This window comes from Rattus norvegicus, chromosome 2, assembly GCF_036323735.1.
Source record: "Rattus norvegicus strain BN/NHsdMcwi chromosome 2, GRCr8, whole genome shotgun sequence".
Taxonomy (NCBI): domain Eukaryota; kingdom Metazoa; phylum Chordata; class Mammalia; order Rodentia; family Muridae; genus Rattus; species Rattus norvegicus.
In genome coordinates this window covers 187063587-187086164 of record NC_086020.1, presented here as the reverse complement: position 1 = coordinate 187086164, position 22578 = coordinate 187063587, and the positions used below count along the sequence as shown (strand labels likewise).

Genomic DNA, 22578 nt, shown 5'->3' with positions numbered 1-22578 from the left:
TCTTTCTCCAGGGCTGGTTCCACTCACTGTTTGCAGCTCTCCTTAGCAGAGAGCCCACAGCTCTGGCATCTTGAACATCTTGGGATCTTTCAAGGCAACTCAATGTTACAGCTTTTTGTTTCAATATCTGGGATCCTCTGAAGGGCTGGCGTCACTTCTCCAGCTCTGCCCTCTGTAACACACTAAGCTCAGGTTGATCCACTCCACTGCCATTGTTCTTGGTGATCATCCCACGGTACTAGCATCTCTAATACACTAGGGTCTTCTGCTGCAACTAGGCTTCACCAATACCCTCTCGTAGCCACACCTCGAATCCTTTGCATGACCCTTCAGTCCTGGGCCATCAACTGCAACTAAGGCTGCACCTTCACCAATGGCCTTCCGTGGCCTCTCACAGTGCCAAGTTTAGCTCTTTATGACCCCTTCATGTTTCAAAACCAGTACCACCTGGATGACTCTTACACATTACCAAGTACAGCTGCAGCACAAGGTACAGCCTTGGAACACAGCTTCTTTGTGCTCTCAGAAAACACTTCCCAGATTTCACCTCAATGATTCTGGTCTCTTCTTAATAACATTTCTTAGCTCCAGCTAACCAGCATCATTTGTCCCAGTAGTCCCTTCTATTTTTTTACCCTAAAGCCAGAGCCACATGGCCAAAGCTGCCATGTTCTGCTGCTTTCTGGAGCTGGAATATGCCTCCCCCTTATTCTATTATTAGCTTTCTGTTTTCTGACTCCCTTTCTGCCTAAGCTTGGCTTTCCTGGAACTTGCTCTATAGATTGACTTTGAACTGAGAGATCTGCATGGCTGTCTCCTCTAATGCTGAATTTAAACTTAGCTGGGTAGGATCTTGCCCCCAAATCCCTTAATCTGTTATCTCCTAGAATATAGGTTCAGCTCCATTTCACTTCCTGGTGCCCCTCAATACTTGAACCATATACTTTATGTTTTTCCTTTCTAAGTTTGCTATGCTTGTTCAAAACTGATCTTCACGAGACTTAACCAGAGAACAAAGTCTATGATGGGCATTCCTGAGACTTCCTTTGTTAATGCAATTTAATATAAATCTCTTTACCTTAGCCTCAGGCAGACTTCAGACAAAGACAAAAAGCCACATTCTTCACCAAAATATCACAAAAACAGTCTCTAGGCCATGTATTGAAATTCCCCACCAAACTCTCTTGGGCCAGGTCTGCACCATTCAAATCAATCTTGGCAACAAAGCCTTCCATATTTCTACTAGGATAGTCTATTAAGCCCCACTTAAAGCATTCCACTGCTTTGAAATCCAAAGTCCCAAAATCCACATTCTTCTAGACAAAAGCATGGTCAGACCTATCACGTCAATATCCCAGTCCCTGGTACCAACTTCTGTCTTAGTTAGGATTTTACTGCTGTGAATGACCAAGACTACTCATAAAAACATTTAGTTGGGGCTGGCTTGCAGGTTCAGAGGTTCAGTCTGTTATCATCAAGGCAGAAGCATGGCAACCTCCAGGCAGGCATGGTGCAGGAGGAGCTGAGTTCTACATCTTCACCTGAAGGCTGCTAGCAGATACTGGCTTCCAGGCAGCTAGGATGAGGGTCTTAAAGCCCACACCCACAGTGACACACCTACTTCAACAAAGCCATACCTACTCCAACAGGGCCACACCTTCTAATAATGCCACTCTCTGGGCCAAGCATATGCAAACCATCATAAAGGGTGATGGTATCCAATACCAACTCCTACAAGTTGTTCCCAAGCCTCCATACATTGAGAATGGCATACATGTGGGCGCGTGCGCGCACACACACACACCATTATAAATTTGAAAAATAAACATCTAGCTTTGGCCTCTTGAACCAGAAAGCACTGGTCCACACCCACACTGCAATAGCCCATCATTCTATCTGTGCATCTGTAGATTTAGAACTCATCTGCTCCATTCCTTCCCCTCCGATCAGTACTTTTTCAGCAACCATCACATGCTGCTAGAGTTCATAAACAGCACTGTGGCAGCTAGCAAGGTCAGAGAGAGGAGGAGGAGGAGAGGAAAGGAAGCATGTGTATGTGGTGTGGTTTAGGTGTTAACCTGAAGGAGTGCAAGTAACAATTCTCTAGAGCCTGGTACTCCGTCTAGGCTGAGGGCAGCTTTCTACGGTTATATGTAATGGTGGGAGTGAGAAGCCTTTAGCTCTGCTTCCTTGCACACTAAACAGTCTTCCTGTTACCCATCAGAACCCAAGGATGGCCCCTTCAGGCCAGGAATCAGATCACACCTCCCTACAGCTCTCTCTGGAACAGTTAAGTATCCGTGACAGGACCTGCCAGCTCTTAGTTTATGATACCTGAGTCCCCCATGCTCCTCCTCACATATGCTGTGTTGAACTAAATTCCATGATGTGAAGCATCTCACCACCCCTGGAAGGTCATGAAAAGCCAGACTTCTCCTTTGTTCTAGGACTAGGAGAGAACTCTGGAAGCCAATGTCTGAGGAGGCTCCGCTAGCCTTCTTGCCATCCTTCTCATGTGGGTTTGTTGTTTCATTCATTCACTCATTCATTTCTTCATCCCCCCCCAACCCGGGATTTAAAGGGATGCCTGCCCTTCCCTTTAAGAGTCCACCAGGCTTGACTCTATATATTGTGTCGTCTAATGCTCTCCCTCGTCCCCCAAGGCCCCACCATGGCTCTGAGCAGCCCCCCACTTCTAATAAACCTCATTCCTGAAGGAAATTATGTGTCAATTTCTTCTCCAAGCCAATTGCTGCTTGGTTGCTTTTATATTTAACATAATCTTGTTGTAGTTTGTCATGGAAACAAATTCTCTTCATAAAGGGAAACAAACAGCTCACTGTACACATTAGCACAAGAGCCAAATGACTGGACTGAGTGTGAATTTGACTTTTTGGGTTTTTTTTTTTTTTTAATTTTTTAATGTATGGATCCACTGTAGCTGTCAGACATACCAGAAGAGGGCATCGGATCCCATTACAGATGGTTGTGAGCCACCATGTGGTTGCTGGGAAATGAACTCAGGACCTCTGGAAGAGCAATCAGTGCTCTTAACCGCTGAGCCATCTCTCCAGCCCCCTGTTAGGTTATTTTTATTACATTTATTTCTGTGTGTGGACATGCATGCACACATGTGCAAACACACACACACACACACACACACACACACACACACGCCACGATGTTCATGTGGAGGTCAATGTTGGCTCTTTCCTTCCAACAAGCAGGGCTCTGCGGCTATCACAGTGGGCAGCCGGCACCTTTACCCACCCAGCCGTCTGCTTTTGTTTAACACTGTTTTACTACTAATAGATTTCTGAGAAATACCAAGGTTCTTTGGCCCTCAGCACCACTGTGTTTAATAATAGAGCTATAGGGACTGTCTCTCATGATTAATGGCTATCTCTTGCTAGAGGTCGCTTACCCTCTTAAAAGAATTTTCAGTTGGCCTTCTTTATCTCTCATCAAACCATGAGCAGAGAGAATGTGGGCAGGGGGACATGGCTAATGTCAGGTGATGGGTTAACACTCACTTCATGACCCCTTCGCTGTAATAAAGCTAATTTCTGGAAGGCAATTATCTAAGTGTCAGCATCTTTTCTGAACTTACCAACCTCTCCTACTTCTCTGTATAGCAATTAAAGACACAGCCAGGCAACTAGCATGGCTCCGGATTCCAGCCAGTTTCTCAGGGAAACACCAAGAACTCTGGTCAACACTGTGACACAGTATGTTCCTCTGAAACCACAGAAACAGGGCCTCAGAGTGTAGGTCAGTGACATCTTCGGACAGTTGAGGCGGGACCTCAACCGAGAGCACGAGAATGTCACCAGCTTCAGCAGCAATATGGTTGTAACCTGATGACAAATGCTCAAATTTTGCTGAGTAAATGAACACATAGCTTCTCTGGGCCATGAAAAGAGATTATCAGTCTTACTCCATGGTAACTATCATGAAAAACCTCCTCCTTGCTTCCCTCCATCTTAACCCCGTGGGAGCTAGAAAAGAACAACGAAGCCCTGTGGTGGTGGTGCACACCTTTAGTCCCCCGCACTCAGGCAGGTGCATCTCTGAGTTCGAGGCTAGCCAGGTCTACAGAGTGAGTTCTAGGACAGCCAGGGCTACACAGAGAAACCCTATCTCAAAAAACCACACAAACAATAAAGAGGCATCAGCCCTTGAACTCAAAGGACCAGCCTGACAAACAGTAGGCAAGAGTGCCCCACACCCCACTCTGCCCTTCTGCTGTCCAAAGTCCCGATCTCTCTCTGTAAAACTGCAAAGAAAGGATTCCTACTGGAGAAGAGTGAAGAGAGAGTGACGCTGTGATGAGCAGCTGTGGAGAAGCGGCCGCTAGCCAGCGTCTGTCTTCCGGAAGGCTATTGTCTGGTTCCCACCCCAAGCTCACCTTGGATAGTTTTCAGAGAGAAGCCAAAGCTGTTGCCCTCCTTCACCAGGTAGCAGAGCCGTGGCTGGGCACACGTCTCCACCCCTCCATTCATCCCAAGGTCGGGTTTCTTTTCATTCAGAGCTGGCTCCCTCGGGCTTTGATCCAGTTCTTTCAAGTCCACCTGATGTTTTACAGCCTTCTCATAGGAGTCTCCATCCAGAACCAGCAGGGTCACTGAATTCCCGCTCTTTCTGACCAGATCCACCACCTAGGAAGAAAGGGGGAGTGGTAAAGGGCACCCGCCCCCATCAACTGCAGGAGGAAGATGCTTGGCAGTGTCCCTAAAGATTTCAAGGCTGACCTGATCCCCATATCCTAAGCGGGGGTATCAGACACCTTTACCACAACACTGATCTAGGGGAGAGTTAGACTGGGTCCCTGGCACTGTGGGAATCCAGGAAGCCTCTACAAGGACTGGTCTTTCTCAGAGACGAGTGCTCTGGGGCAGCTGTCCTCAGCCTGTGGGTCACACCCCCTTTGGGTCGCATAACACATATTTACATTATGGTTCATAACAGCAGCACAATTACAGCTATGAAGTAGTGAAGAGAATAATGTTACAGTTGGGGGTCACCACAGCATGAGGAACTGTATTAAAGGGTCTCAGCATCACGGAGGTTGAGAACATTGAGTGAGGGAGGACAATGGGGCATCTCAGGTCTAGGAAGGGACACCACGGTGCATGGGGCAAGCCCAGCCTCTTAACGAGCTAAGTCCCCTACGTCATCTGTGTAATCACAAGCTTGTGCTGAAGGCTAATAGGTTATTCAGATAAACTTGTCTACCTCACAGCAAACGGGCAATGCATGCTCAACCTGACACTATTAAAGTCCAACATTTTCAATGTACTGATTGATTCATTTTATGATAGGGCACATGCTACGACACACGCATGTGGGAATCAGAGGACACTTGCGGAAGTCAGTTCTCTTCTTCCACCAAGTAGGTCCGAGGGATTGAACTCAGGTCATCAGGCTTGGCAACAAGCCCCTTTACCCACTGAGCCACATTGACAGCCCCAAAAGTATAATCATTTTTACAGTTCTCGATTATAAGCAACTAGGCTGTCAGACATAAAATATGATAAATCCTTGCCTTGCAGGCAGAAGAGAAGGAAGCCCCAAGATCATAATGGGCAGAGATGTGGAGGCTGGAGAGATGTCCGCTGTCCACTCACCTGTGCATGCTCTTCCTTGTCAACAAAGACCCCGTTGATCCTGAGCACTCTGTCGCCGTCTAGGAGCCCTGCCTTCTCTGCCGGGCTCCCCTCCTCAATCACCCGGACCAGGTGACCGTCAGTGTCCTTCTCAATGCGGAGGAAGAAGCCATAGTTCTGCCCCTCTTTTTTGGACAATTTACACTCTCTGGGGTTGAAGGTGGAGGCCATTTCTGTGATAAAAACAGATAAATCCATGGGCAAGAAATCTAGTCAGAGCATGAAGCCCTGAGAGCACGAAACCCTGAGAGCATCCAGCACAGCCTACGCCTCTGCTTGCCTGGATCCATTCTTCTGTGTGCAGTGCAGCAACACTGGGGCCCAGGGAGCCTTTGTGCAGACCATGCTCACAATTTCCAAATCTACTCCCTAAGAATGCCTTTTCACCTAGTGCCAGACCCATGCATCCAACTGCATTCGAGGCTCCACCTCAAATACTAACCAAATTCAACTTTGTCCCCTGCCCTAAAGAGGGCAAGTCAAAAAATGATGATCCAGAATGTTTAAGGAGCCAGATAGGATTCATTTGGGTGTGTACCGGTGCATGCCTGTGTATGTATGTGTGCCTGTGTGTGTGTGCATGTACCTGTGTGTGTGCATGTACCTGTGTGTGCCTCTGTGTGTGTGTGTGCCTGTGTGTGTCATGTACATGTGTGTGTGTGCACATGCCTGTGTGTGAGTATGCCTGTGTGTGTTTTTGTGTATGGGTGTGTGTGTGTGTGTGTGTGTGTGTGTGTGTGTGTGTGTCTAGAAATCAGAGGTGACGGCAGGAGTCTTTCTCAATCCCTCTCCATCTTGTTTATTGAGACAGGTTCTGTCAATGGACCCAGAACTCACTGATCTGACCATAGCAGCTAGCCAGAGGGCCTCCATCTCAACCCCTTCTGCGTGAGGGCTGCAAACACACCCCCAAGCCCAGCTTTTTACAGGCTTTAGAGGGCTCCAAGCCCTGTCCTCAAGCTTGCCCAGTAAGCACTTTACACACATTCGGCTTCCCAGCCTCAGGAATCTCATTAGGACATTCCCACACAAGGGCTCTGCCCACATCCACCTCTAAGAAGCACATTAGCGCTCAGATCTGCTGAGCCTCTCAGGTTCTAGGTGTTAGGGGTAGACCCATGAATAAGAGGAGCTACATGCCACCTTTCCCACTTGGCAGAAGAGTTGTTTCATAATTGTATTTTTAAAACAAAATGTTATGTGGGTCATGCTGTGGAAGAACGAGAGAGGTATGTGATGACACAACAGAGGGTCTTTGGAGAGAAGGCGCGGGCTAGAGAGAAATAGAACGGGCCCCCTGGAGAAATGACTTTCCAAGAAGTACGAGGCTACTGAGAGGCAGGTGAGGCAGGACAGGGCAAGGCAGGCTTCAAACAGCTGAAAAGAAGGGAGGAGAGGAGAGAAGGAAGAAGGGGAGGTAAAGTGTACAAGGAAAGGGGGAGGTGGGAAGGGAGGGGAAGGGGGAGGGGGAGGGGAGAGGGAGAAAAAAGAAACAAAGCCAGGCATCAGGCCTGGCTGACACTCTGGTAATGGAACAGGAAAGGTGGGGGTGTCCTGGCCCAGGCAAGCAGCCCTCAGCAAATGCAGTGGAGCACACAGTTTGTGAAAGTGGGTGTCGGTCTAGGGAAGAAGGGGTTCAGCAGTGGAGGATAGGAGTGTAACCAGGAAATAGGATCAAGTCCGTGACCTATACATACAAAACTATGAAACAATGAATGCGGTGGGAAGGGAAAAAAATCACTGTAAGTGACCCAGGAGTTTCTAGTCAAAGTAAGGATGGCCAAGAAAGGACTCCAATGACAGGTAAGGCCACTTCTGTCTCCACCCACGCTGCCCCCCTCATCCCCCACTACAGGAAGGGGGCTGGGAACCAAGGGAGAACAGGAACACATGGATCCTTACTGCTCAGGAAAATGGGGGGACCACTGGGGGCTCCAAGGCCTCCCCACTCATCACTGTCCTTTCGGAGGATGGTAGGAGTGGGGTCCAGCCCAACAAGAGGCTGACAGAAAGCAAAGGGCCAAGATGGCTGCAGCCCACACCTTCAATCATCTTCATGGCAAGCTGTGTGTGTTCCCCTCATCATGGCTCCTACTCGGAGGACAGGAAGAGGTGACCATATGAAACATGGAGGGGACAGAACGGGAACAGGCAACGCTGTGCAGCAGGAAGGCCTCAGCCACCTGTGGTTCAGCCACCTTAAATGCTCTCTGCAAGCTTGGTGTGAAGCTTCATGTGGTCAAAAAGAGCGAGAAACAGACCCCATCAGGCTTCAGGAGAGAAGAGCAAAGCTACATACACCAGTGGCCATCACCTACACACTGGGAGAGCACAGCCGCTCTCCTACATCAAAAGGCACAAGTGGGGACAGGGTTGGGGGAGGGGGGAATGGCCTCCTGGGGAGGAAGGGGCTGAGTGCAGATGTCTCCAGCCAGGACTCCTCCCTTGCAGGCACCGCTTCCAGCTTTAACTGCTCTTTCGGTCCAGCTTGCACATGTTTCCACCACATGCAAACTCTTCTCTAAACCTGACAGTTCTCAACTTCAGGGGGCTGAGAAGTCTTGAAGGGATCTGTCAAAGATGCCTGGAACATGCGGAGTGTCAGGCAGCCCCGTCCACATGTTTCCAATGCAAATGTGCCTTTACAGACAGAACAGAGGCTGCTGCCTGCCTGGTGCTCAAACGAGGAGGCTGGTTTGGGTCAACAGACGAATGCTCATCTTTAAGGCACCCACCTTAAAACTCAGCTGTCTCTGAGCCACAGGTCGAGCCTCTGTGGCAACCACCACAGGATCCCTCTTCTCCTCCTCTGCAGCCCAAAGAAAAGTGCGATCTCTTCCCTAGAGAAGACCACACTGGGGAATGTTCCCCCCTCTCACTGGACATCCTAAGCCCAATGGGCCAAGGCGACATGAGTTGACTCTTTCTTGGCACACTTTCAGAAGGAGTCTTGTTTGGGTGGCTTGGTTCAAAGTTTCTAAACGGCGATGCTGAGAACAGTGAGACCTGCACCTGAGGCTTTGAAGAGACTCAGGTACAGGAGGTCACCATTTCTTCCCACAGCTATGGTTGAAGTGAGGGTTAGAACCAGCTCCCAGCAACAGCAAAACTGACCTGTCCTCATGTTCCTGTTCTGTTCATCTCCTGTCACGTCTGGCCCCAGACTAATACTGCTCCATGCGTCACGTCCAGCATAAACAGTAGATGTAAATACCCTCGCCCCAACCGAGCCACTCAAAACTTCAGATGCCTGACCTCACATGGGCCACACGACCCTTCCCACTGCAGGGTTATAGAAAGCCAGTTCACTGTGGCATCTAAGGGGCCCCACTCCAGGTCGCCTCCATTCCTCACTCTGTCTATGCCACATCCTGGTTTTATGCGGTTCCTATCAGACATGGTCTGTGGTTAACATGTCTGTGTCAACTGCTGCATGAGGAGATATCTGGACTCTGACTAACTAGCGGACGTTGTACTTAAGGGTCTGTTTTCTCTTTCTTCAGCCCCCCAGCCCTTGTACTTCTTGATGTAGAAATCTGAGGACCAATCCTTGATGGGAGTGTGCAGGTCATCAGAGAGAACTTGGAGATTTCAAGAACATCCCCAAATGGCGCTATTCCCAATCATCAAAATACCAGAGATGAAAAGGAACTCATGACCCGTGTCTAAGCAGACATGGAAAAGTCAATTCTTGGCAACAAACTTACTTGTCTGTGAGAAAAAGAACAAAGGCCCTGGCGGGCACACGGGGAAGACTCAGAGGCATTGGCCAAGTACACAGGGAGGACTCCCACAAACTTGTCCATCACTCTACTTGATAATATCACTCTCACCTTTAGACTCCATTTTCTTCCAAAGCAATCTGATTCTTGCTACCAAGAAAGAATGCTATACCTAGGCCCAAAAGAAGAACTTAGTGCATCTTGTAAGTTTGGAAGGCGAGTTAAGAAACACAGAAGCATTAGGAGACTCTTCTGCCAGGGGTCAGAGTAGAAAGGATTCAAACTACTAGGCTGTTCCCTCAGAAAAGAATAGGTGATGGGGCCCGAAGTTGGCGCCTAAGCCCAGGGCTTCTTCTCACTACCCACACAGTGGCCACAGATCCTTAGGTAAATACTGCTCTTTACTGGCTCCTGCACGAGCAAGCTGGAAGCCAGGGCCTCCAGAGGTCAAGGCCACTGAGGCCCAAACAGCAGCAGGTCCAGCTTAGTTGGCAAAGGGTAAAAGGAAGTCTACTTTGGCCTCACGTCTGGGGCTGGAAGCTGCAAGGCTTTCACACAGCTATTTGGAGGAACTTGGCATCGTTCCCGCCATGAATGGGGTTTGTGGAAAGGCCGGCCTGTCCTGTCAGCCTGCTCCACCCAAACCTCTATCGCAAGCCTCCGTTCCAAGACAATGTTTCCAGTAGGCAGAAATGCCCCAGTGAGAAATGTCACAGACAGGAATGCTCATAAGCCAACCCACACAGAGGCAGGGTGAAGAGGTGTTTAAAGCCATTTAAACATCAACTTCATGACCTCCTGACAGGATTTGAAAATCTGAACTTGAGTGGGAACCTGACAAGGATATAAACTGTGCTCCCAACCCAAACATGACCATGGGAAGATTCATGAAACATTCCATGCTCAAAACCCAGGAGCATGTGTGACGGTGTACATCTTTAATTTCAGTACTTGGGAGGCAGAAGCAAGAGGATCGGAGTTGAGGCCAGCCTGGTCTACAGAGTGAGTTCCAGGCCACATAAGGAATCAGATACGGGAGTTGGCTCTTGATTCTGAGTTTGATCCCCAGCAACAGTTGCTATGGTAACACACAATTGTAACCCCAGAGCTGGGATGGTGGAGACCAGTAGATCCCTGGCTGATCAACCAGACAGCCTGCTCAAGGGTAGCGAGAGGCCCTGTCTTGAGAAAGAAAAGCAATCACTGAGGTTTGACCCCTATCCCTACAGACACACCCCCACACACATGCACAGGCATGCACTTACATGTCAACAACAGCAAAACCTAGTTCTTGTCTTACTCCTGCGAGTTTTTACACACATGCGCATACACACACACAAGAAAGACTCTCTACATAATCCTCCCAGTCCTGGAAATTCACTCTGTAGACCAGGCTGGCTTCGAACTCAGAGACCCACCTGCCCCTGCCTCCCAGTACTGGGATCGATGTTTTGCACCACCAGTTGATCTTACTGTTTTGGTTTTGTTTGGACTTTGTTGGGTTTTGCAATGTTCTGGTTCAAACCCAAGGCCTGAGTTCTACCACTGGCATTTGCTCCAGGCAAATCCTTCCTCCAAGGAAGGAAAATAAATAGCAATTCCTAGAGAAGTAAGATCATGGAGACCTCAGCATCCTCTCCTCATCCCTGGGAGCTGTGCAGCCCCGCCCACCTACACCAGCTGCTTCCCTCCATGTGAGCAGATAGGCCTCTCCAAACAACATAAGCTCAGTGACCACCAGGCACCACTAGCAACAATAAGTCATGTACGTGAGAACTCACCATAGGGGCTGGAGAGAGGCCTCAGTGGTGACTAGTACAGGCCGCTCTCCCAGGACACCTGGGTCCAGTTCCAGCACCCACACGGCAGCTCACAACCATCTGAAACTCCAGTTCCAAGAGATCTGTCATCCTCTTCTGGCCTCTAAGGAAACCAGGCATGCATGTGCTGCACACACACACACACACACACACGCTCGTTCACACACACACACACACACACACACACACACACACACACACACACGCGCGCGCGCACACACGCGCGCGCGCACACACGCACACGCATGCGCACACAGGCAGGCAGGCAACACCCTAGTGTATAGATAAAATTAAAACAAATAGATGAACTCAGTGTCAGGTAAGGGACGTCATCTCAATGCTCACAGTCACCCACAAATTGGATCTCAATCCCAGCTGTCCCTCAGAGTCACCTGCAAAGAGTCATTTAAAAAAATAAATAAAAATAAAAATAAAAACAAAGCCAAACTTAGTCCCCACCTCCCGTCTTTGGGCACAGATTCTCTAGGCGTAAGTAAAGAAACTAATCTTTGAGGTCTGCCCACATCGCTTGATGATGATTCTCCCCCCTCACAGTCACAGAAGAACGCATGTCATGGTCGGATGAGCTAGTAACTGTCACCCAGAGCTTTACCTTTACTCCCTCAAGAAGCCGTGCTGACAGTCTGCCTCAGAGAGCCCTTTGGTCACCCTGCGCGGTCCTCAGGATCTGGCAGTGTCTATGGCAAGTGCCTGACCACAGGGCCTGGTACAAAAATATACGGCAACCTAAATAATACCTGTGCGGGCTGTCTGCCTCCCCATGCACTAGTTCCAAGCAGTTATGAAGCCAGGCAGACATAGAGTCAAGCAGGTGACAGTGACTTTTAACCTATGGCTTTTAAGAGAACTCTGATGCAGGCCTCAAAACTAACTGCCTCCAGAGCTAGCCAGACTTGGGGGTAGATACCTTTAATCCTGGCACTCAGGAGACAGAGGCAGGCAGATCTCTGAGTTGGAGGCCAGCCTGGGCTACATATTAAGATCCTGTGTTTAAAAAAAAAACAAACTAATGCCACGCCCTTCCCCTCACCCAGCTGCACTCAGGTCTGAGAAAGCTCGCCAGTAGCCCTCCTTCAGCTTCTCACTCCATGCCAGCTTCTACACTCGGCAGGAACAGTCTGTTTAGAACCACGAACACAACTTCTTCAACGTTCCCCTAAACATCAAGAGGACTTTTACCCCACAACCAACTACGTCCACCCCATACTAACAGACAAAGCACACAAGTTCTCAAGGGACCTCCAAGTCAGTCAGGTCAGGAAAGGGGTTGACAGATCACTCCCTTGAGCTGGACAAATGGCTCAGAAGTTAAAAGTGCTCACAGGCCACGCTGCCAGAGGGTCGGGGTTCAGTTCCTAGAACCCACCTGATGGTTCACCACTGCCTGTAACCAATCAGTTCCAAGGAATCTGATCCCCTCTCCTGGTGTCAGTGTTCACCAAGCATGCACGTGATACAGTTATACCGGCAGGCAAAACACCATACACACAATAAAATAAAATAGCGGAGGGCAGAGGGATCACCACTCCGAACAGATCGAGGAATACTTTAATGAGGGTTTGACTTTGATAACAGATGGGCGGGGTGTCGGCTGCATCCCAGGTAGGCAGTGACTGTTTTAAACAGGGAGTGGCTATCAGTCCACAGACTGGGAAGTCCTTTCTGTAGGTTAAGGCAGAGATAAAAATCAAATCAACGGGAGATTGTGGGTGGCAGACATGAAAGAATTTCATTTCCAGACCTAGGTATCTGGCTGTGGTTGGATCGGTGCACAGGGACCACTCAGCGTGTTCTAACAAAGGAACAATAAGTTCACAGTTGGGCTCAGAATTGATGGGTGGGCTGGACTAGAACAGACACCCTGGAGGCAGGCGATTGCAGTGATCTGACAGGTGATAAGGGCCTGCTTGGCCTAGAAACTGTGACGCCAGAATGGAGAGGAGGCAGGCAGAGGATCTTCCCAGAGTGCTAAGCAGTCAATTGCATCCAACCTTGTCCCTTCAGATCTCTCCAAACAGAGATGGCATCAGACAGAGCAAGTGCAACACCACAAGTCACAGTGTGTGCATTGTCCAGATCAGCCATCGTGGGGAGCTGCAGGAACGGGGCACAGGGTATCAGGGTATCAGAGCCACATACTTCTTCCTTCGCTAGCGTTCTCCAGCCGTCTGCTAAGCCTGTCTGCTCTGCCACAAAGTCTGGTTTTTATGTCACCTAGAATTCCCCACCCTACCCAGGTTATTCCACCAATCAGCTCAGATATTCGTTACCACCTCCGGGCTGGGGACTCCCTTCCTAGTATGGGCTGAATGATGGCCCCGCCTCTGAATACCAACATTGACCTTGATCTCCAATGTGACCACACTCAGAGATAGGAACGTTAAAGTGGCAACTAAAATTAAACCCTGAGGATGAGACCAAATCCAGTAGGGCCAATGTCCATTTTTAAAAGAAGGTGAGATGCCACAGATGCCCTCACACAGAAAAATACTATGGGAAGACACAACAAGAAGGTAGCCATCATGAAAGCCAAGGAAGGAGGCCTGAGAGGGCCAACCTTAAGACATCTCTGTTTTGTGTTTCTGGCTTCCAGACCTACAAGAAATGGCACTGGGATTCTACCAGCCTGCAGGATTGTATCGCAGCAGCCCTATCACCTTCTGCCTGAGGTAGACTCAATATGGCCTCGCTTCCAATAGGCATGTTGACAGGCACTTGTAACCGCCACGTGTGGGAGGCTTATGAGGGGGAGCATGAGTCTGAGGCCAGAGTGAGCTACATAGTGAGACCTTGTTTCAAAGAAACACAATGGAAGGGGGCCACAAAGTCGGTGTGTGACGGGCTTTAACTAGGGGACACAGCAGTTCTCCTGTAGCTCTGATGATGTTGGATGGGAGTCTCTTCCCAGGGCAATCTGTGTGAATGCACAAGTGACAGGAAGAGAGATAAGGAAGCAGCCTTGGGGAATTCCTAGAAAAAATTCATCAGCAGAAAGCCCGAGCTTACAATGCCATCCAGAGAGGACTCCCAAGATAAGACACTGTAAGGAAGGGGTTGGAGAGATGGCTCAGTGGTTAAGAGCACCGACTGCTCCTCCAGAGGTCCTGAGTTCAAATCCCAGCAACCACATGGTGGCTCACAACCATCTATAATGAAATCTGATGCCCTCTTCTGGTGTGTCTGAAGACAGCTACAGTGTACTTACATATAATAAATAAATAAATCTTAAAAAAAAAAAAAAAGACACTGTAAGGAAGCCAAAGGATGCCAAGAGAGGAAGAAAACCAGGAAAGGCCACTGGGCTGAGAGAACAGAAGTCCAGGATACTGAACAAAGGCAGCAGCAAAGGAAGACACATCAGGGGATGGCTGGGACGGAAAGGTTTGTTTGTTTGCTTGCTTGGTTGGTTTGGATTTTGTTTTTTAGGATGTCCCCTGTGCCCTTGGCTAGTAGCCTAGAACTCACTCTGTAGACCAATCAAAGATCTGCCTGCCCTGCCTCCCAAGTCCTGGACTGAAGGTGTGCAAGAGCACACGGGCCAGATGCTCCCGTTTTTAACCTTAAGAAAGCCGTCAGCGTGTGGAGTGAGGTAGAGAACACAGAAGTGAGTTAGCCTTGATGAGACCGAATCCTTGACAGGTGGAGCAGGGAGAAACGGGGAAGTGGGGTGCAGGAAAACAAGGCCCATGTCAGCCCCTCCTTAAAAGCAGCTGGAGATGTAGAAAACTAGGAACTTTGGTAATGTGGACACAAAGTGTCACGCCACAACATACAGTGGGGTCAAATAGATAAGTCAGTGATGGCATCTGGGAGAAGACAATCGTTGGTCCAGGGGTCCTCCATCCATTCCCTCCTGATAGTCTCTATAAAACTAATCTTAGCCAAAGGGGAGAATGCCTTTGTTGCCAGTGAACTGCTCAAATAACGCTGAGACCCGCCCTGCCCCAGGAGTATCCCATCAGTCTGAATGCTAGAGAGCCACGTGCTGTTAACAAGGGGCTCAAACAGAGCCTCAACAGTGAGCTGAAGTTCTCGGCATAGCTCAGCCCATAGCACATGAGCTCCAAGTGGAAGCCGGCAACGAGGGACCGGGAGAACACAAGGGGTAGAGGAGCTGGACTTAGCAAAGCATTGCTTCATAGGCTTAAAGCTCACCTATGTGGAGACCATGGTCACCAGAGAATACTTAGGGGATGGCTCAACTCAACCAGAAAGCATCACCAAATTTCCAAAAGATTTGATAAAGGAAGTAGGAAAAACAAGGACTCTACCTATAGTGGGGAAATGTGGTCTATGGTCAGCAATGGCCTCCAGAATGACAGCCCAAGTCCTGCCATCTTTGCCCATGTGATGGTCTGGATGTAGTAAGACTTTTACATAAGCATAGTAATCTACTGCCATTAGTCACAAGTACATAGACTCGCCACAATCTTATCTAATAGTAATTAGAAATTAATTGTGTGATCAGAATGACAGGGATAGCAGAGCTCTCCCCATGGCACCTATTTAAACACCTGCTCCAGGAAACAGTTTAACTGAAAGGTAAAGGCTTATGAGCCAGCTAATGAATAATGTTTAACTTTGTTACTAAGCCCATGGAAGGGTCCTCAATTATGTAACACAGGACGGAACCATAGAGTAAGCAAACCGTGTCATTAAGGCAGAAGTGGGTTGGGGGGCAGGGTCTATCTGGCCACCTTCAGTCTGGACCTGGTTCACCTTCACTGACCTCCATGCTTGTTATAAAACCTGAGTGCTTCAACCAGAAGAGAGCAGCACTCCCGGGAAGTTTAACAGGAGTATCTGCCCACATGTGCCTGAGGTCGCCCTTCTTGCATCTGCGCCCACCCGTGTGACCCGAAAGAGCAGAAATTGGCAGACTTCTGTTAGGAAAAAAATATAATTGGTGGAATGTGGGAGTTAGGTCCAAAATCATAGATAAGCTGTGAATTCCCTATTCAGTCAACCCTGGCAAAGGACTTCCCACCTAGACCGGCACATCCATCTCTGTCAGAACCTAGCACAGGATGTTTCTGCTAAGGCCATTAAAGAAATCATCTCGTATGGCTAGAGAGACGGCTCAGCAGTTAAGGGCGCTGGCTGCTCTAGAAGAGGACCAGAGTTCAGCCTCACCACCCACATGATGGCCCACAACCTCCTGCAATTGAACTAATGTCTTCTGAACCCTGTGGGCACTAGGCGCATGTGCAGTGCATGTACATATATGCCAGCAGAACACTCATGTGCACAACACAAATAAACTTAGAAAGAAAGCAAAGAAGGAAGGAAGGAAGGGAGGGAGGGAGGGAGGAAGGAAGGGAGGGAGGAAGGAAGGAAGGGAGGGAGGGAGGGAGGGAGGGAGGGAAGAAGGAAGGAAGGAAGGAAGGAAGGAAGGAAGGAAGGAAGGGAGGGAGGGAGGGAAGGAGGGAAGAAGGAAGGAAGGGAGGAAGGAAGGGAGGGAGGGAGGGAGGGAGGGAGGGAGGGAGGGAAGAGAGAAAGCCTTCTACGCCTCAGCTGATGCTGACAGTGGAGTCTCTGGCAAGCAAGACACAAACACACGTTGACTTCATGCTTCAAAAACAATTTGCCTAGAGTACGCCTTACAGTTCTGGTGCAGGTGTCAGATGTTAGGCCGCTAGGGCTCATCCTTTGAAAGGTAACATCTGTGGCGATTCAACCGGTCAAGTCTGTCTAAGTGACTAATACCAAAACCGAAGGAAACGCAAGGCCCTAAAGTATAGATGTGCTAACCATAGCTCCCCATCGTGACAGTTGCTGTTAGCTCTTAGCCAGGGAGATTTAAAATGCAGGGAATTCATGGATGCATTCCACTGAGAATTATCTAGAAAGCGGTGATGGCAAGGCCCGATGAGTAATTTTTATTTCTCCTTTATGACAAAGAATAGAATTTCTTATATCAAAGGTCATTTGATTTGCTGGTACCTAATATCCTCACTACTCCAGGCTCCATAAATGATATTTTATACTCTAGGCTAGGACTCTGCTCTGGGAGTTCAATGCCCTCCACACTTTGCTTACCTAAGAGTTTCAGGAGCTGTGAGAGATGGAGTGAAAAACTGTGAAAGCAGAGACAACGTTGAGAGAAGACTTCTTCCCACTGTTGATGGAACAGGTACCCGAAACAGCTAAGCCTCCATGAAGGTCAGCTGTAATAAGGGTTTCCCCAAAATCAGCCCCTGTTTCACATTGCACTTAAGGTTTTCCTTTTTTATGCAGGATTTTATGTAACCCAGGCTTGAGGCAGCGGCTAAGCACACTGGCTGTTCTTCCAGAGGATCTGACTTCAATTCCCAGCACCCACATGGTGGCTCACGACCATCTGTAATGGGAGCTGATGCCCTCTGCTGGCCTGCAGGTGTATGTGCAGATATAAATCTGTATGCAGCTAGAGCACCTGTGTGCATTAAAACATGAAAACCATGTAGGCCAGGCGTAAAGCTTACCTTCGACTTGAGGTTCTCTTGCTTCTCCCTCCTGTGTAGAGCTCACACCACACACCACCTGGTTTATGTGGTGTTAGCGATGGAGCCAGGGGATCGGGCCCAGGGGCTAATGCACACTGGGTCAGCACTCCCCAGTCCCTGAACTTGCATTTCTACCCAATTCCATGTTTCACGGGCTTGGTCTATTAGCAGTGTCTTCCTGCCTCTAGATAAACTCTCCAACCAGCATCCTCACTGGTCAGCCTCTAAAACACCCATCAAAAAACAAAAGCGGGGACTCCTGCTAGGGCATTGAGCACTCATCGCTCTTGCAGAAGCCCCAGTTCTGTTTACCTCAGTACCCTCTACTGCTCCTCAGGAAATAGAACGCCGTGCTCTGCATGACCACCCTCACCCAGCCTGCCCTTTGCACATCCCCAGGCTCTGCCTGGGTTACCTTCCCAGATGCTGACTGTGCATTCATAGCAGGTGCTAAGTAAACAATTTTTCCATATGAATGAGTTTTCCAAAACCTCCCCAGGACCCAGCCAACTTTCAAATCCTTGCATGACTAGCACACCCTGTAGGGATCCTATCCCTCCTCCTTTAAGCAGCCTCCTAATGTTCATCAAGGTTTATTTAGCACCTCCAATGAGGCAGGTGTCAGGCTCAACCCAGATGAGGTGAAACTCTGCCTTGCCTTCAGGGAGCCCAGAATCCAGTGGGACAGAGTTACAAAACACAGTCCTGGTGCTGACAATTGCTGCTAGGATAGTTTCAATGGGTTATTGTTAAATTACACACTTATTGAGTCCTTTTTTTTTTTTTTTCACGTAGGGGAAAAAAGACTCTAGAAGGCTAAGTTGGTTTCACCTGGCCAGATCTGCAGGGCCTAGATTCCAATGTGAGGTCTGAGTTCCTTCTACTCCCCAACCTCAAGGGAACCATGGAGATAGTGTGGGAAGAGGAAGACGACTCCAGGCTGAAGAGCACACATATCTTCATGTGATAGAATCACCTCAACACAGATATAGGATGAAAGAAAGGAAACTGGTCAGGTTAGACGACAAAGCACCTTGGACTCAGGCCTGAAGATTACAGACAACATTGGTTGTTTGTGTCAGTGTCCCCAACGAGATAAGCTGCCTGCAGAGGAGGCACTAACGTTCCCTGTGGTGCTTTCATGGAAATAATCTGTATGGCTGATGGGAACCCCATGAGCTAGTCCTGCTTGGGGTTTTGTTGTTTTCTTGTTTTACTTTTGTGTTCCCATGGTTCCGCCCAGCGTCATAAGTACAGTATCTGGTTCTAGCCAGGTTCGGGCGGCAGATGTTTCAAGCCCAGAGCAAATCTGCAGCAGCAGAAGCAAGGTGTCATCATCCCTACTGCAAAGCTCTTGCCTCTGCCAGGCATCCCCCGAGTTCTCTGGAATCCCATACAAAGGGAACTAAAGACAATTGTGACGTAACCCGCAAGACGTGTGAGCATTTAACTTTCCGAACAGCAAGAATTCGGTCCCACCATACTCAGATGAGGAAGAAGCAGGGGCTCGAGAGTAGCTCATTGCCCCTGAGGCACAGGTTCCCAGTGCTCTTAACGGCTCATCCCGGGTGCCTACCAGGCAAGGGGATAACGCTGAGCTAGGTGGTCTCTCCTGAAGAACCAAGGAAAAGAGCTGCTGAGGTTTGAGGGGAAGCTGTCCATCTCCACCTTACTGTTCTCACTCATTTTGTATGCAAAAACATGAGAGTATTTAACCAAGATGTGAGCAGAAAGGCCCTTTTCCACATTGGGACAACCTGACAGATTCCAAGTTCCCCAGCCCCCTCTCCAAGGAGTTCCAGCTCCTTTCCCTCCACACCACACCGGCTTCCATCCACCCGAACATCTAGGCATCTATTCTGAGCCAGCATCTGTCCTAAAACCTGGGAGCACAGAAAGTAACAAAGACAAGAGCCCTATCCCCTTGAAACTTAACACTTGGCAAAGTAGACAAGGATTTCTGATGACAGATGCTATGGAGTGATGTGACATTGTGACAAGATGGAGGGAGGCTCAATCTAGGACGTCCGTCTCAGATGGAAACATTCGAATTCATCGTCAAATCACAAAGGGCACCCCTTCAAAGCACAGACCCACCTCAGACATGGAAGGCCCTTAGTGAGCATCAAGTCTCAAGTCCTTTTAGTTGTTGGGGAGAAAATAAAGGCTCAGTGACACCAAAAGACTAGCACAGGATCTCCTAACTGTGGGTGCCACTTCCGGCTACTCCAGGGCACGTTTGGATTTTTTTCATTTGAAGAATGAGCAGCTTAGATTTATACTTTCAGGCCCCTCAAACACATTCACATTTATAATTTCATTTCCAGAACAACCTTTGGAAAATGGTGTCTACTTCCTTCAACAGATAACAAAATTGGAGGTGAGGAATAGATCTAATGACCTGTCATAGTGAACCAAGACCTTAGGCATTGGCTTCCCAGACCTGTACTCTCTCCCTTGGGTGAGCAGCCTAGGAACATAATACAGCATCAACGAGTTCACGGGGAAGAGACCTTACCAGAATCAAAGATGAGGACAATTTGTTCAGCCATAACCCACAAATGCAATGTCCCCGAGTTGATGGTACATGAAAGTGTTTCTGTGTGACCTGAGGCAGCGAGGGCCCTGTGACTTACGGATACAGAATGGTGCTTTCTTCACCAAAGCCACCTGAAAGTCTGGTTCATCCCCAGCCCAGGAGTCTCCAGAACCGATGTGCCCTTAGGTAAAGGCCCTAGCGCGGGGAAATGAGCTTCTCCCAAGCTTGCCTACACACAGAAGCATCTGGGAGAGCTTCACAGTAGCAAGACATTTCAGGTCCACACAAGCCAGAGAGATTGAGAGATTCTCCCGAAGGGAGACTAGAGGACCGGAATTTCTACTCAGCCAACCCAGCAATCCCTGGCTTTCCTCATAGCTAAGCACTGCCTTGGGAGATAGAAGAGGCACCAGTGGAAATTAGGTTAGGCTGTACATTTTAAGGGCTGTAAGGAAGAGTCTTCCCTTGCATTTAGCCTTCCGCAAATTCTTGGATAGTAAATCCTCAGAAGAAACTTCCCCGTGGCCTGTGACGTCTGGTCTCTGTCTCTGGGCTATGCATCAAATCTCCATACAGCACCCCCACCTCGACCACCCCATCTCATGTGACCCCCCCCCCGGGAGGCGAGCAGCCCACCAATGCCTTCGACAAGTAGAGCCTGCACATCTCTAGTTAAAAGGACTATGGCACCCCTGGAAGACAGTCCTCGGGCCCCCACACACACACTTAACCTGTGCTCCCGCCACCACAGAGGCCTCAACCCCTCCCCGACAGCCACTTGCTACAAAAAAGAAAAGGGAAAAGTGGCTCCAGCCCAGGCAAGCAGGTCACAGAAGCCACTTCTTACCTGTGGAGAAGGATCCGCTCCGTCACTAGAAATTCTCCCTGCTGTGAACACTACTAGTCTTGGAACTCACTGGACTTTGGACCAAGATTGATTTAAAAGCTGATGTATTTAACAGGGACGTGTGGTCTGAGTTCAAGTGACCTCTGTCCTGCTCCCTGCCAGCAGGCAGGGTCCTAAGCTAGAAATGCCTGAGAGTCCTCAGCAAAGTCAAGCCCTGCCCCCATCCCAGCCTAACAATGGGGTGGAGGTAGAGAAGGGTGGGGAGGAGGTGCCTCGGCCTTTCCAGTTCTACCAATAAACACAAGACTGGGTCTCACCCAACCAATCCCCAATTCCAGTAGGAACCTCACTGTCCCTAGTACAGGGTCAGGGGATAATCGTCAGCCATCTTCCACACTCAGGCTGTCCTGAGAGCAAGACACTGCCACTCCTGCCCAGAAAGCCACCAAGAAGCCAAAGACCCAGTGAAAGCAAAGCCCCCGATCACTGTCCTGGCGGCCTTGCTTCTTTCTGCCTCCCTCTCCTCTCCCGACGGCCGCCTCCAGTCTCTAACTCCTGATACCTGCCTTCCTCTTCACACACTCTGGGTCTCTCAAGAAGGCAGCCGGGCAGGAGACGTTCCCCTGTGGCCTGGTGTTGCTGCGCCACCACAGCAGTTGATCTCTATCAACCACACCCACACAAGCCATCCTCACCTGGAGTCTCGCCCACAGTCAGGGCAGGAGACGGCAGTGAGCCCAGGTAAGCCCCAGGCTGTGCGCTGGGTGGCCTTGTCTTTCCTCCATTCGTGAAGAGCTGGCCATTTGTCTTCCCTGGGTCTTGGCTTTGCCCTCAGCCCAGGTGTGACCTAAGCCAGTGGGTAAGAAGTTTAAGCTGGCATCAGAGCCGCTCCATCATATCTGCCGCCTTCTGTCTTTACGCCTTATTCTCTTGACCTCCAGTGGACCTTCCAAAGCTATTAGGATAGACTAGGTCGCTCGAGGTTTAGGGCCGGACACCTGAGTTGAAAACCTGACTCCTCCAGTTTCCAGCTGTCTGACCTGGGCTGATTACTTACAGCATCGTGACAGGACACGGGGTGTCTCATACACACAACATAACATTTTATTTGATAGTAATATAAACATTTAATACCATGCCTGTAATTAAGTCTGGTCTGATTAATATGGAGCAGGGAGTTCTCTACGGGTTATATAGACCTAATAGGGTTATTTCTCTAATCCTTTTCATGGGACATGATATTCATCTTCCAAATAAGAAAGCTGAGATCATGTTTAATAATCCTCCCCAGGATTATTGACCAGGAGGGCAGGAGAGCCAGCTGCCGACTCCACTCCTGTCTTAGAAGAGTCATTGACAGCTGTGGTTAGGCCTCCTGCTGCCAGGAATGGCTTCCTGTGTCCCTGTTCACCTTTGCCAGGAGTATGTGAACAGGGGCCAATGATGAGCTGTTCTCCATTGTTAGGGAGACAGAGTTG

At 49.2% G+C, this 22578-nt stretch overlaps 1 protein-coding gene across 1 annotated transcript in view; it reads right to left on the bottom strand.

The window, feature by feature from the left end:
- Pdzk1 (PDZ domain containing 1) overlaps positions 1 to 21170 on the bottom strand; it is a 31354-nt gene extending 10184 nt beyond the window's left edge. The window contains 3 exon segments of the mRNA NM_031712.1: positions 4409 to 4658; positions 5628 to 5839; positions 21101 to 21170. Of these exon segments, the coding sequence (NP_113900.1) occupies positions 4409 to 4658; positions 5628 to 5837 (460 nt within the window). The 5' untranslated portion in view covers positions 5838 to 5839; positions 21101 to 21170.
- Between the last annotated feature and the right edge of the window lie 1408 nt (positions 21171 to 22578).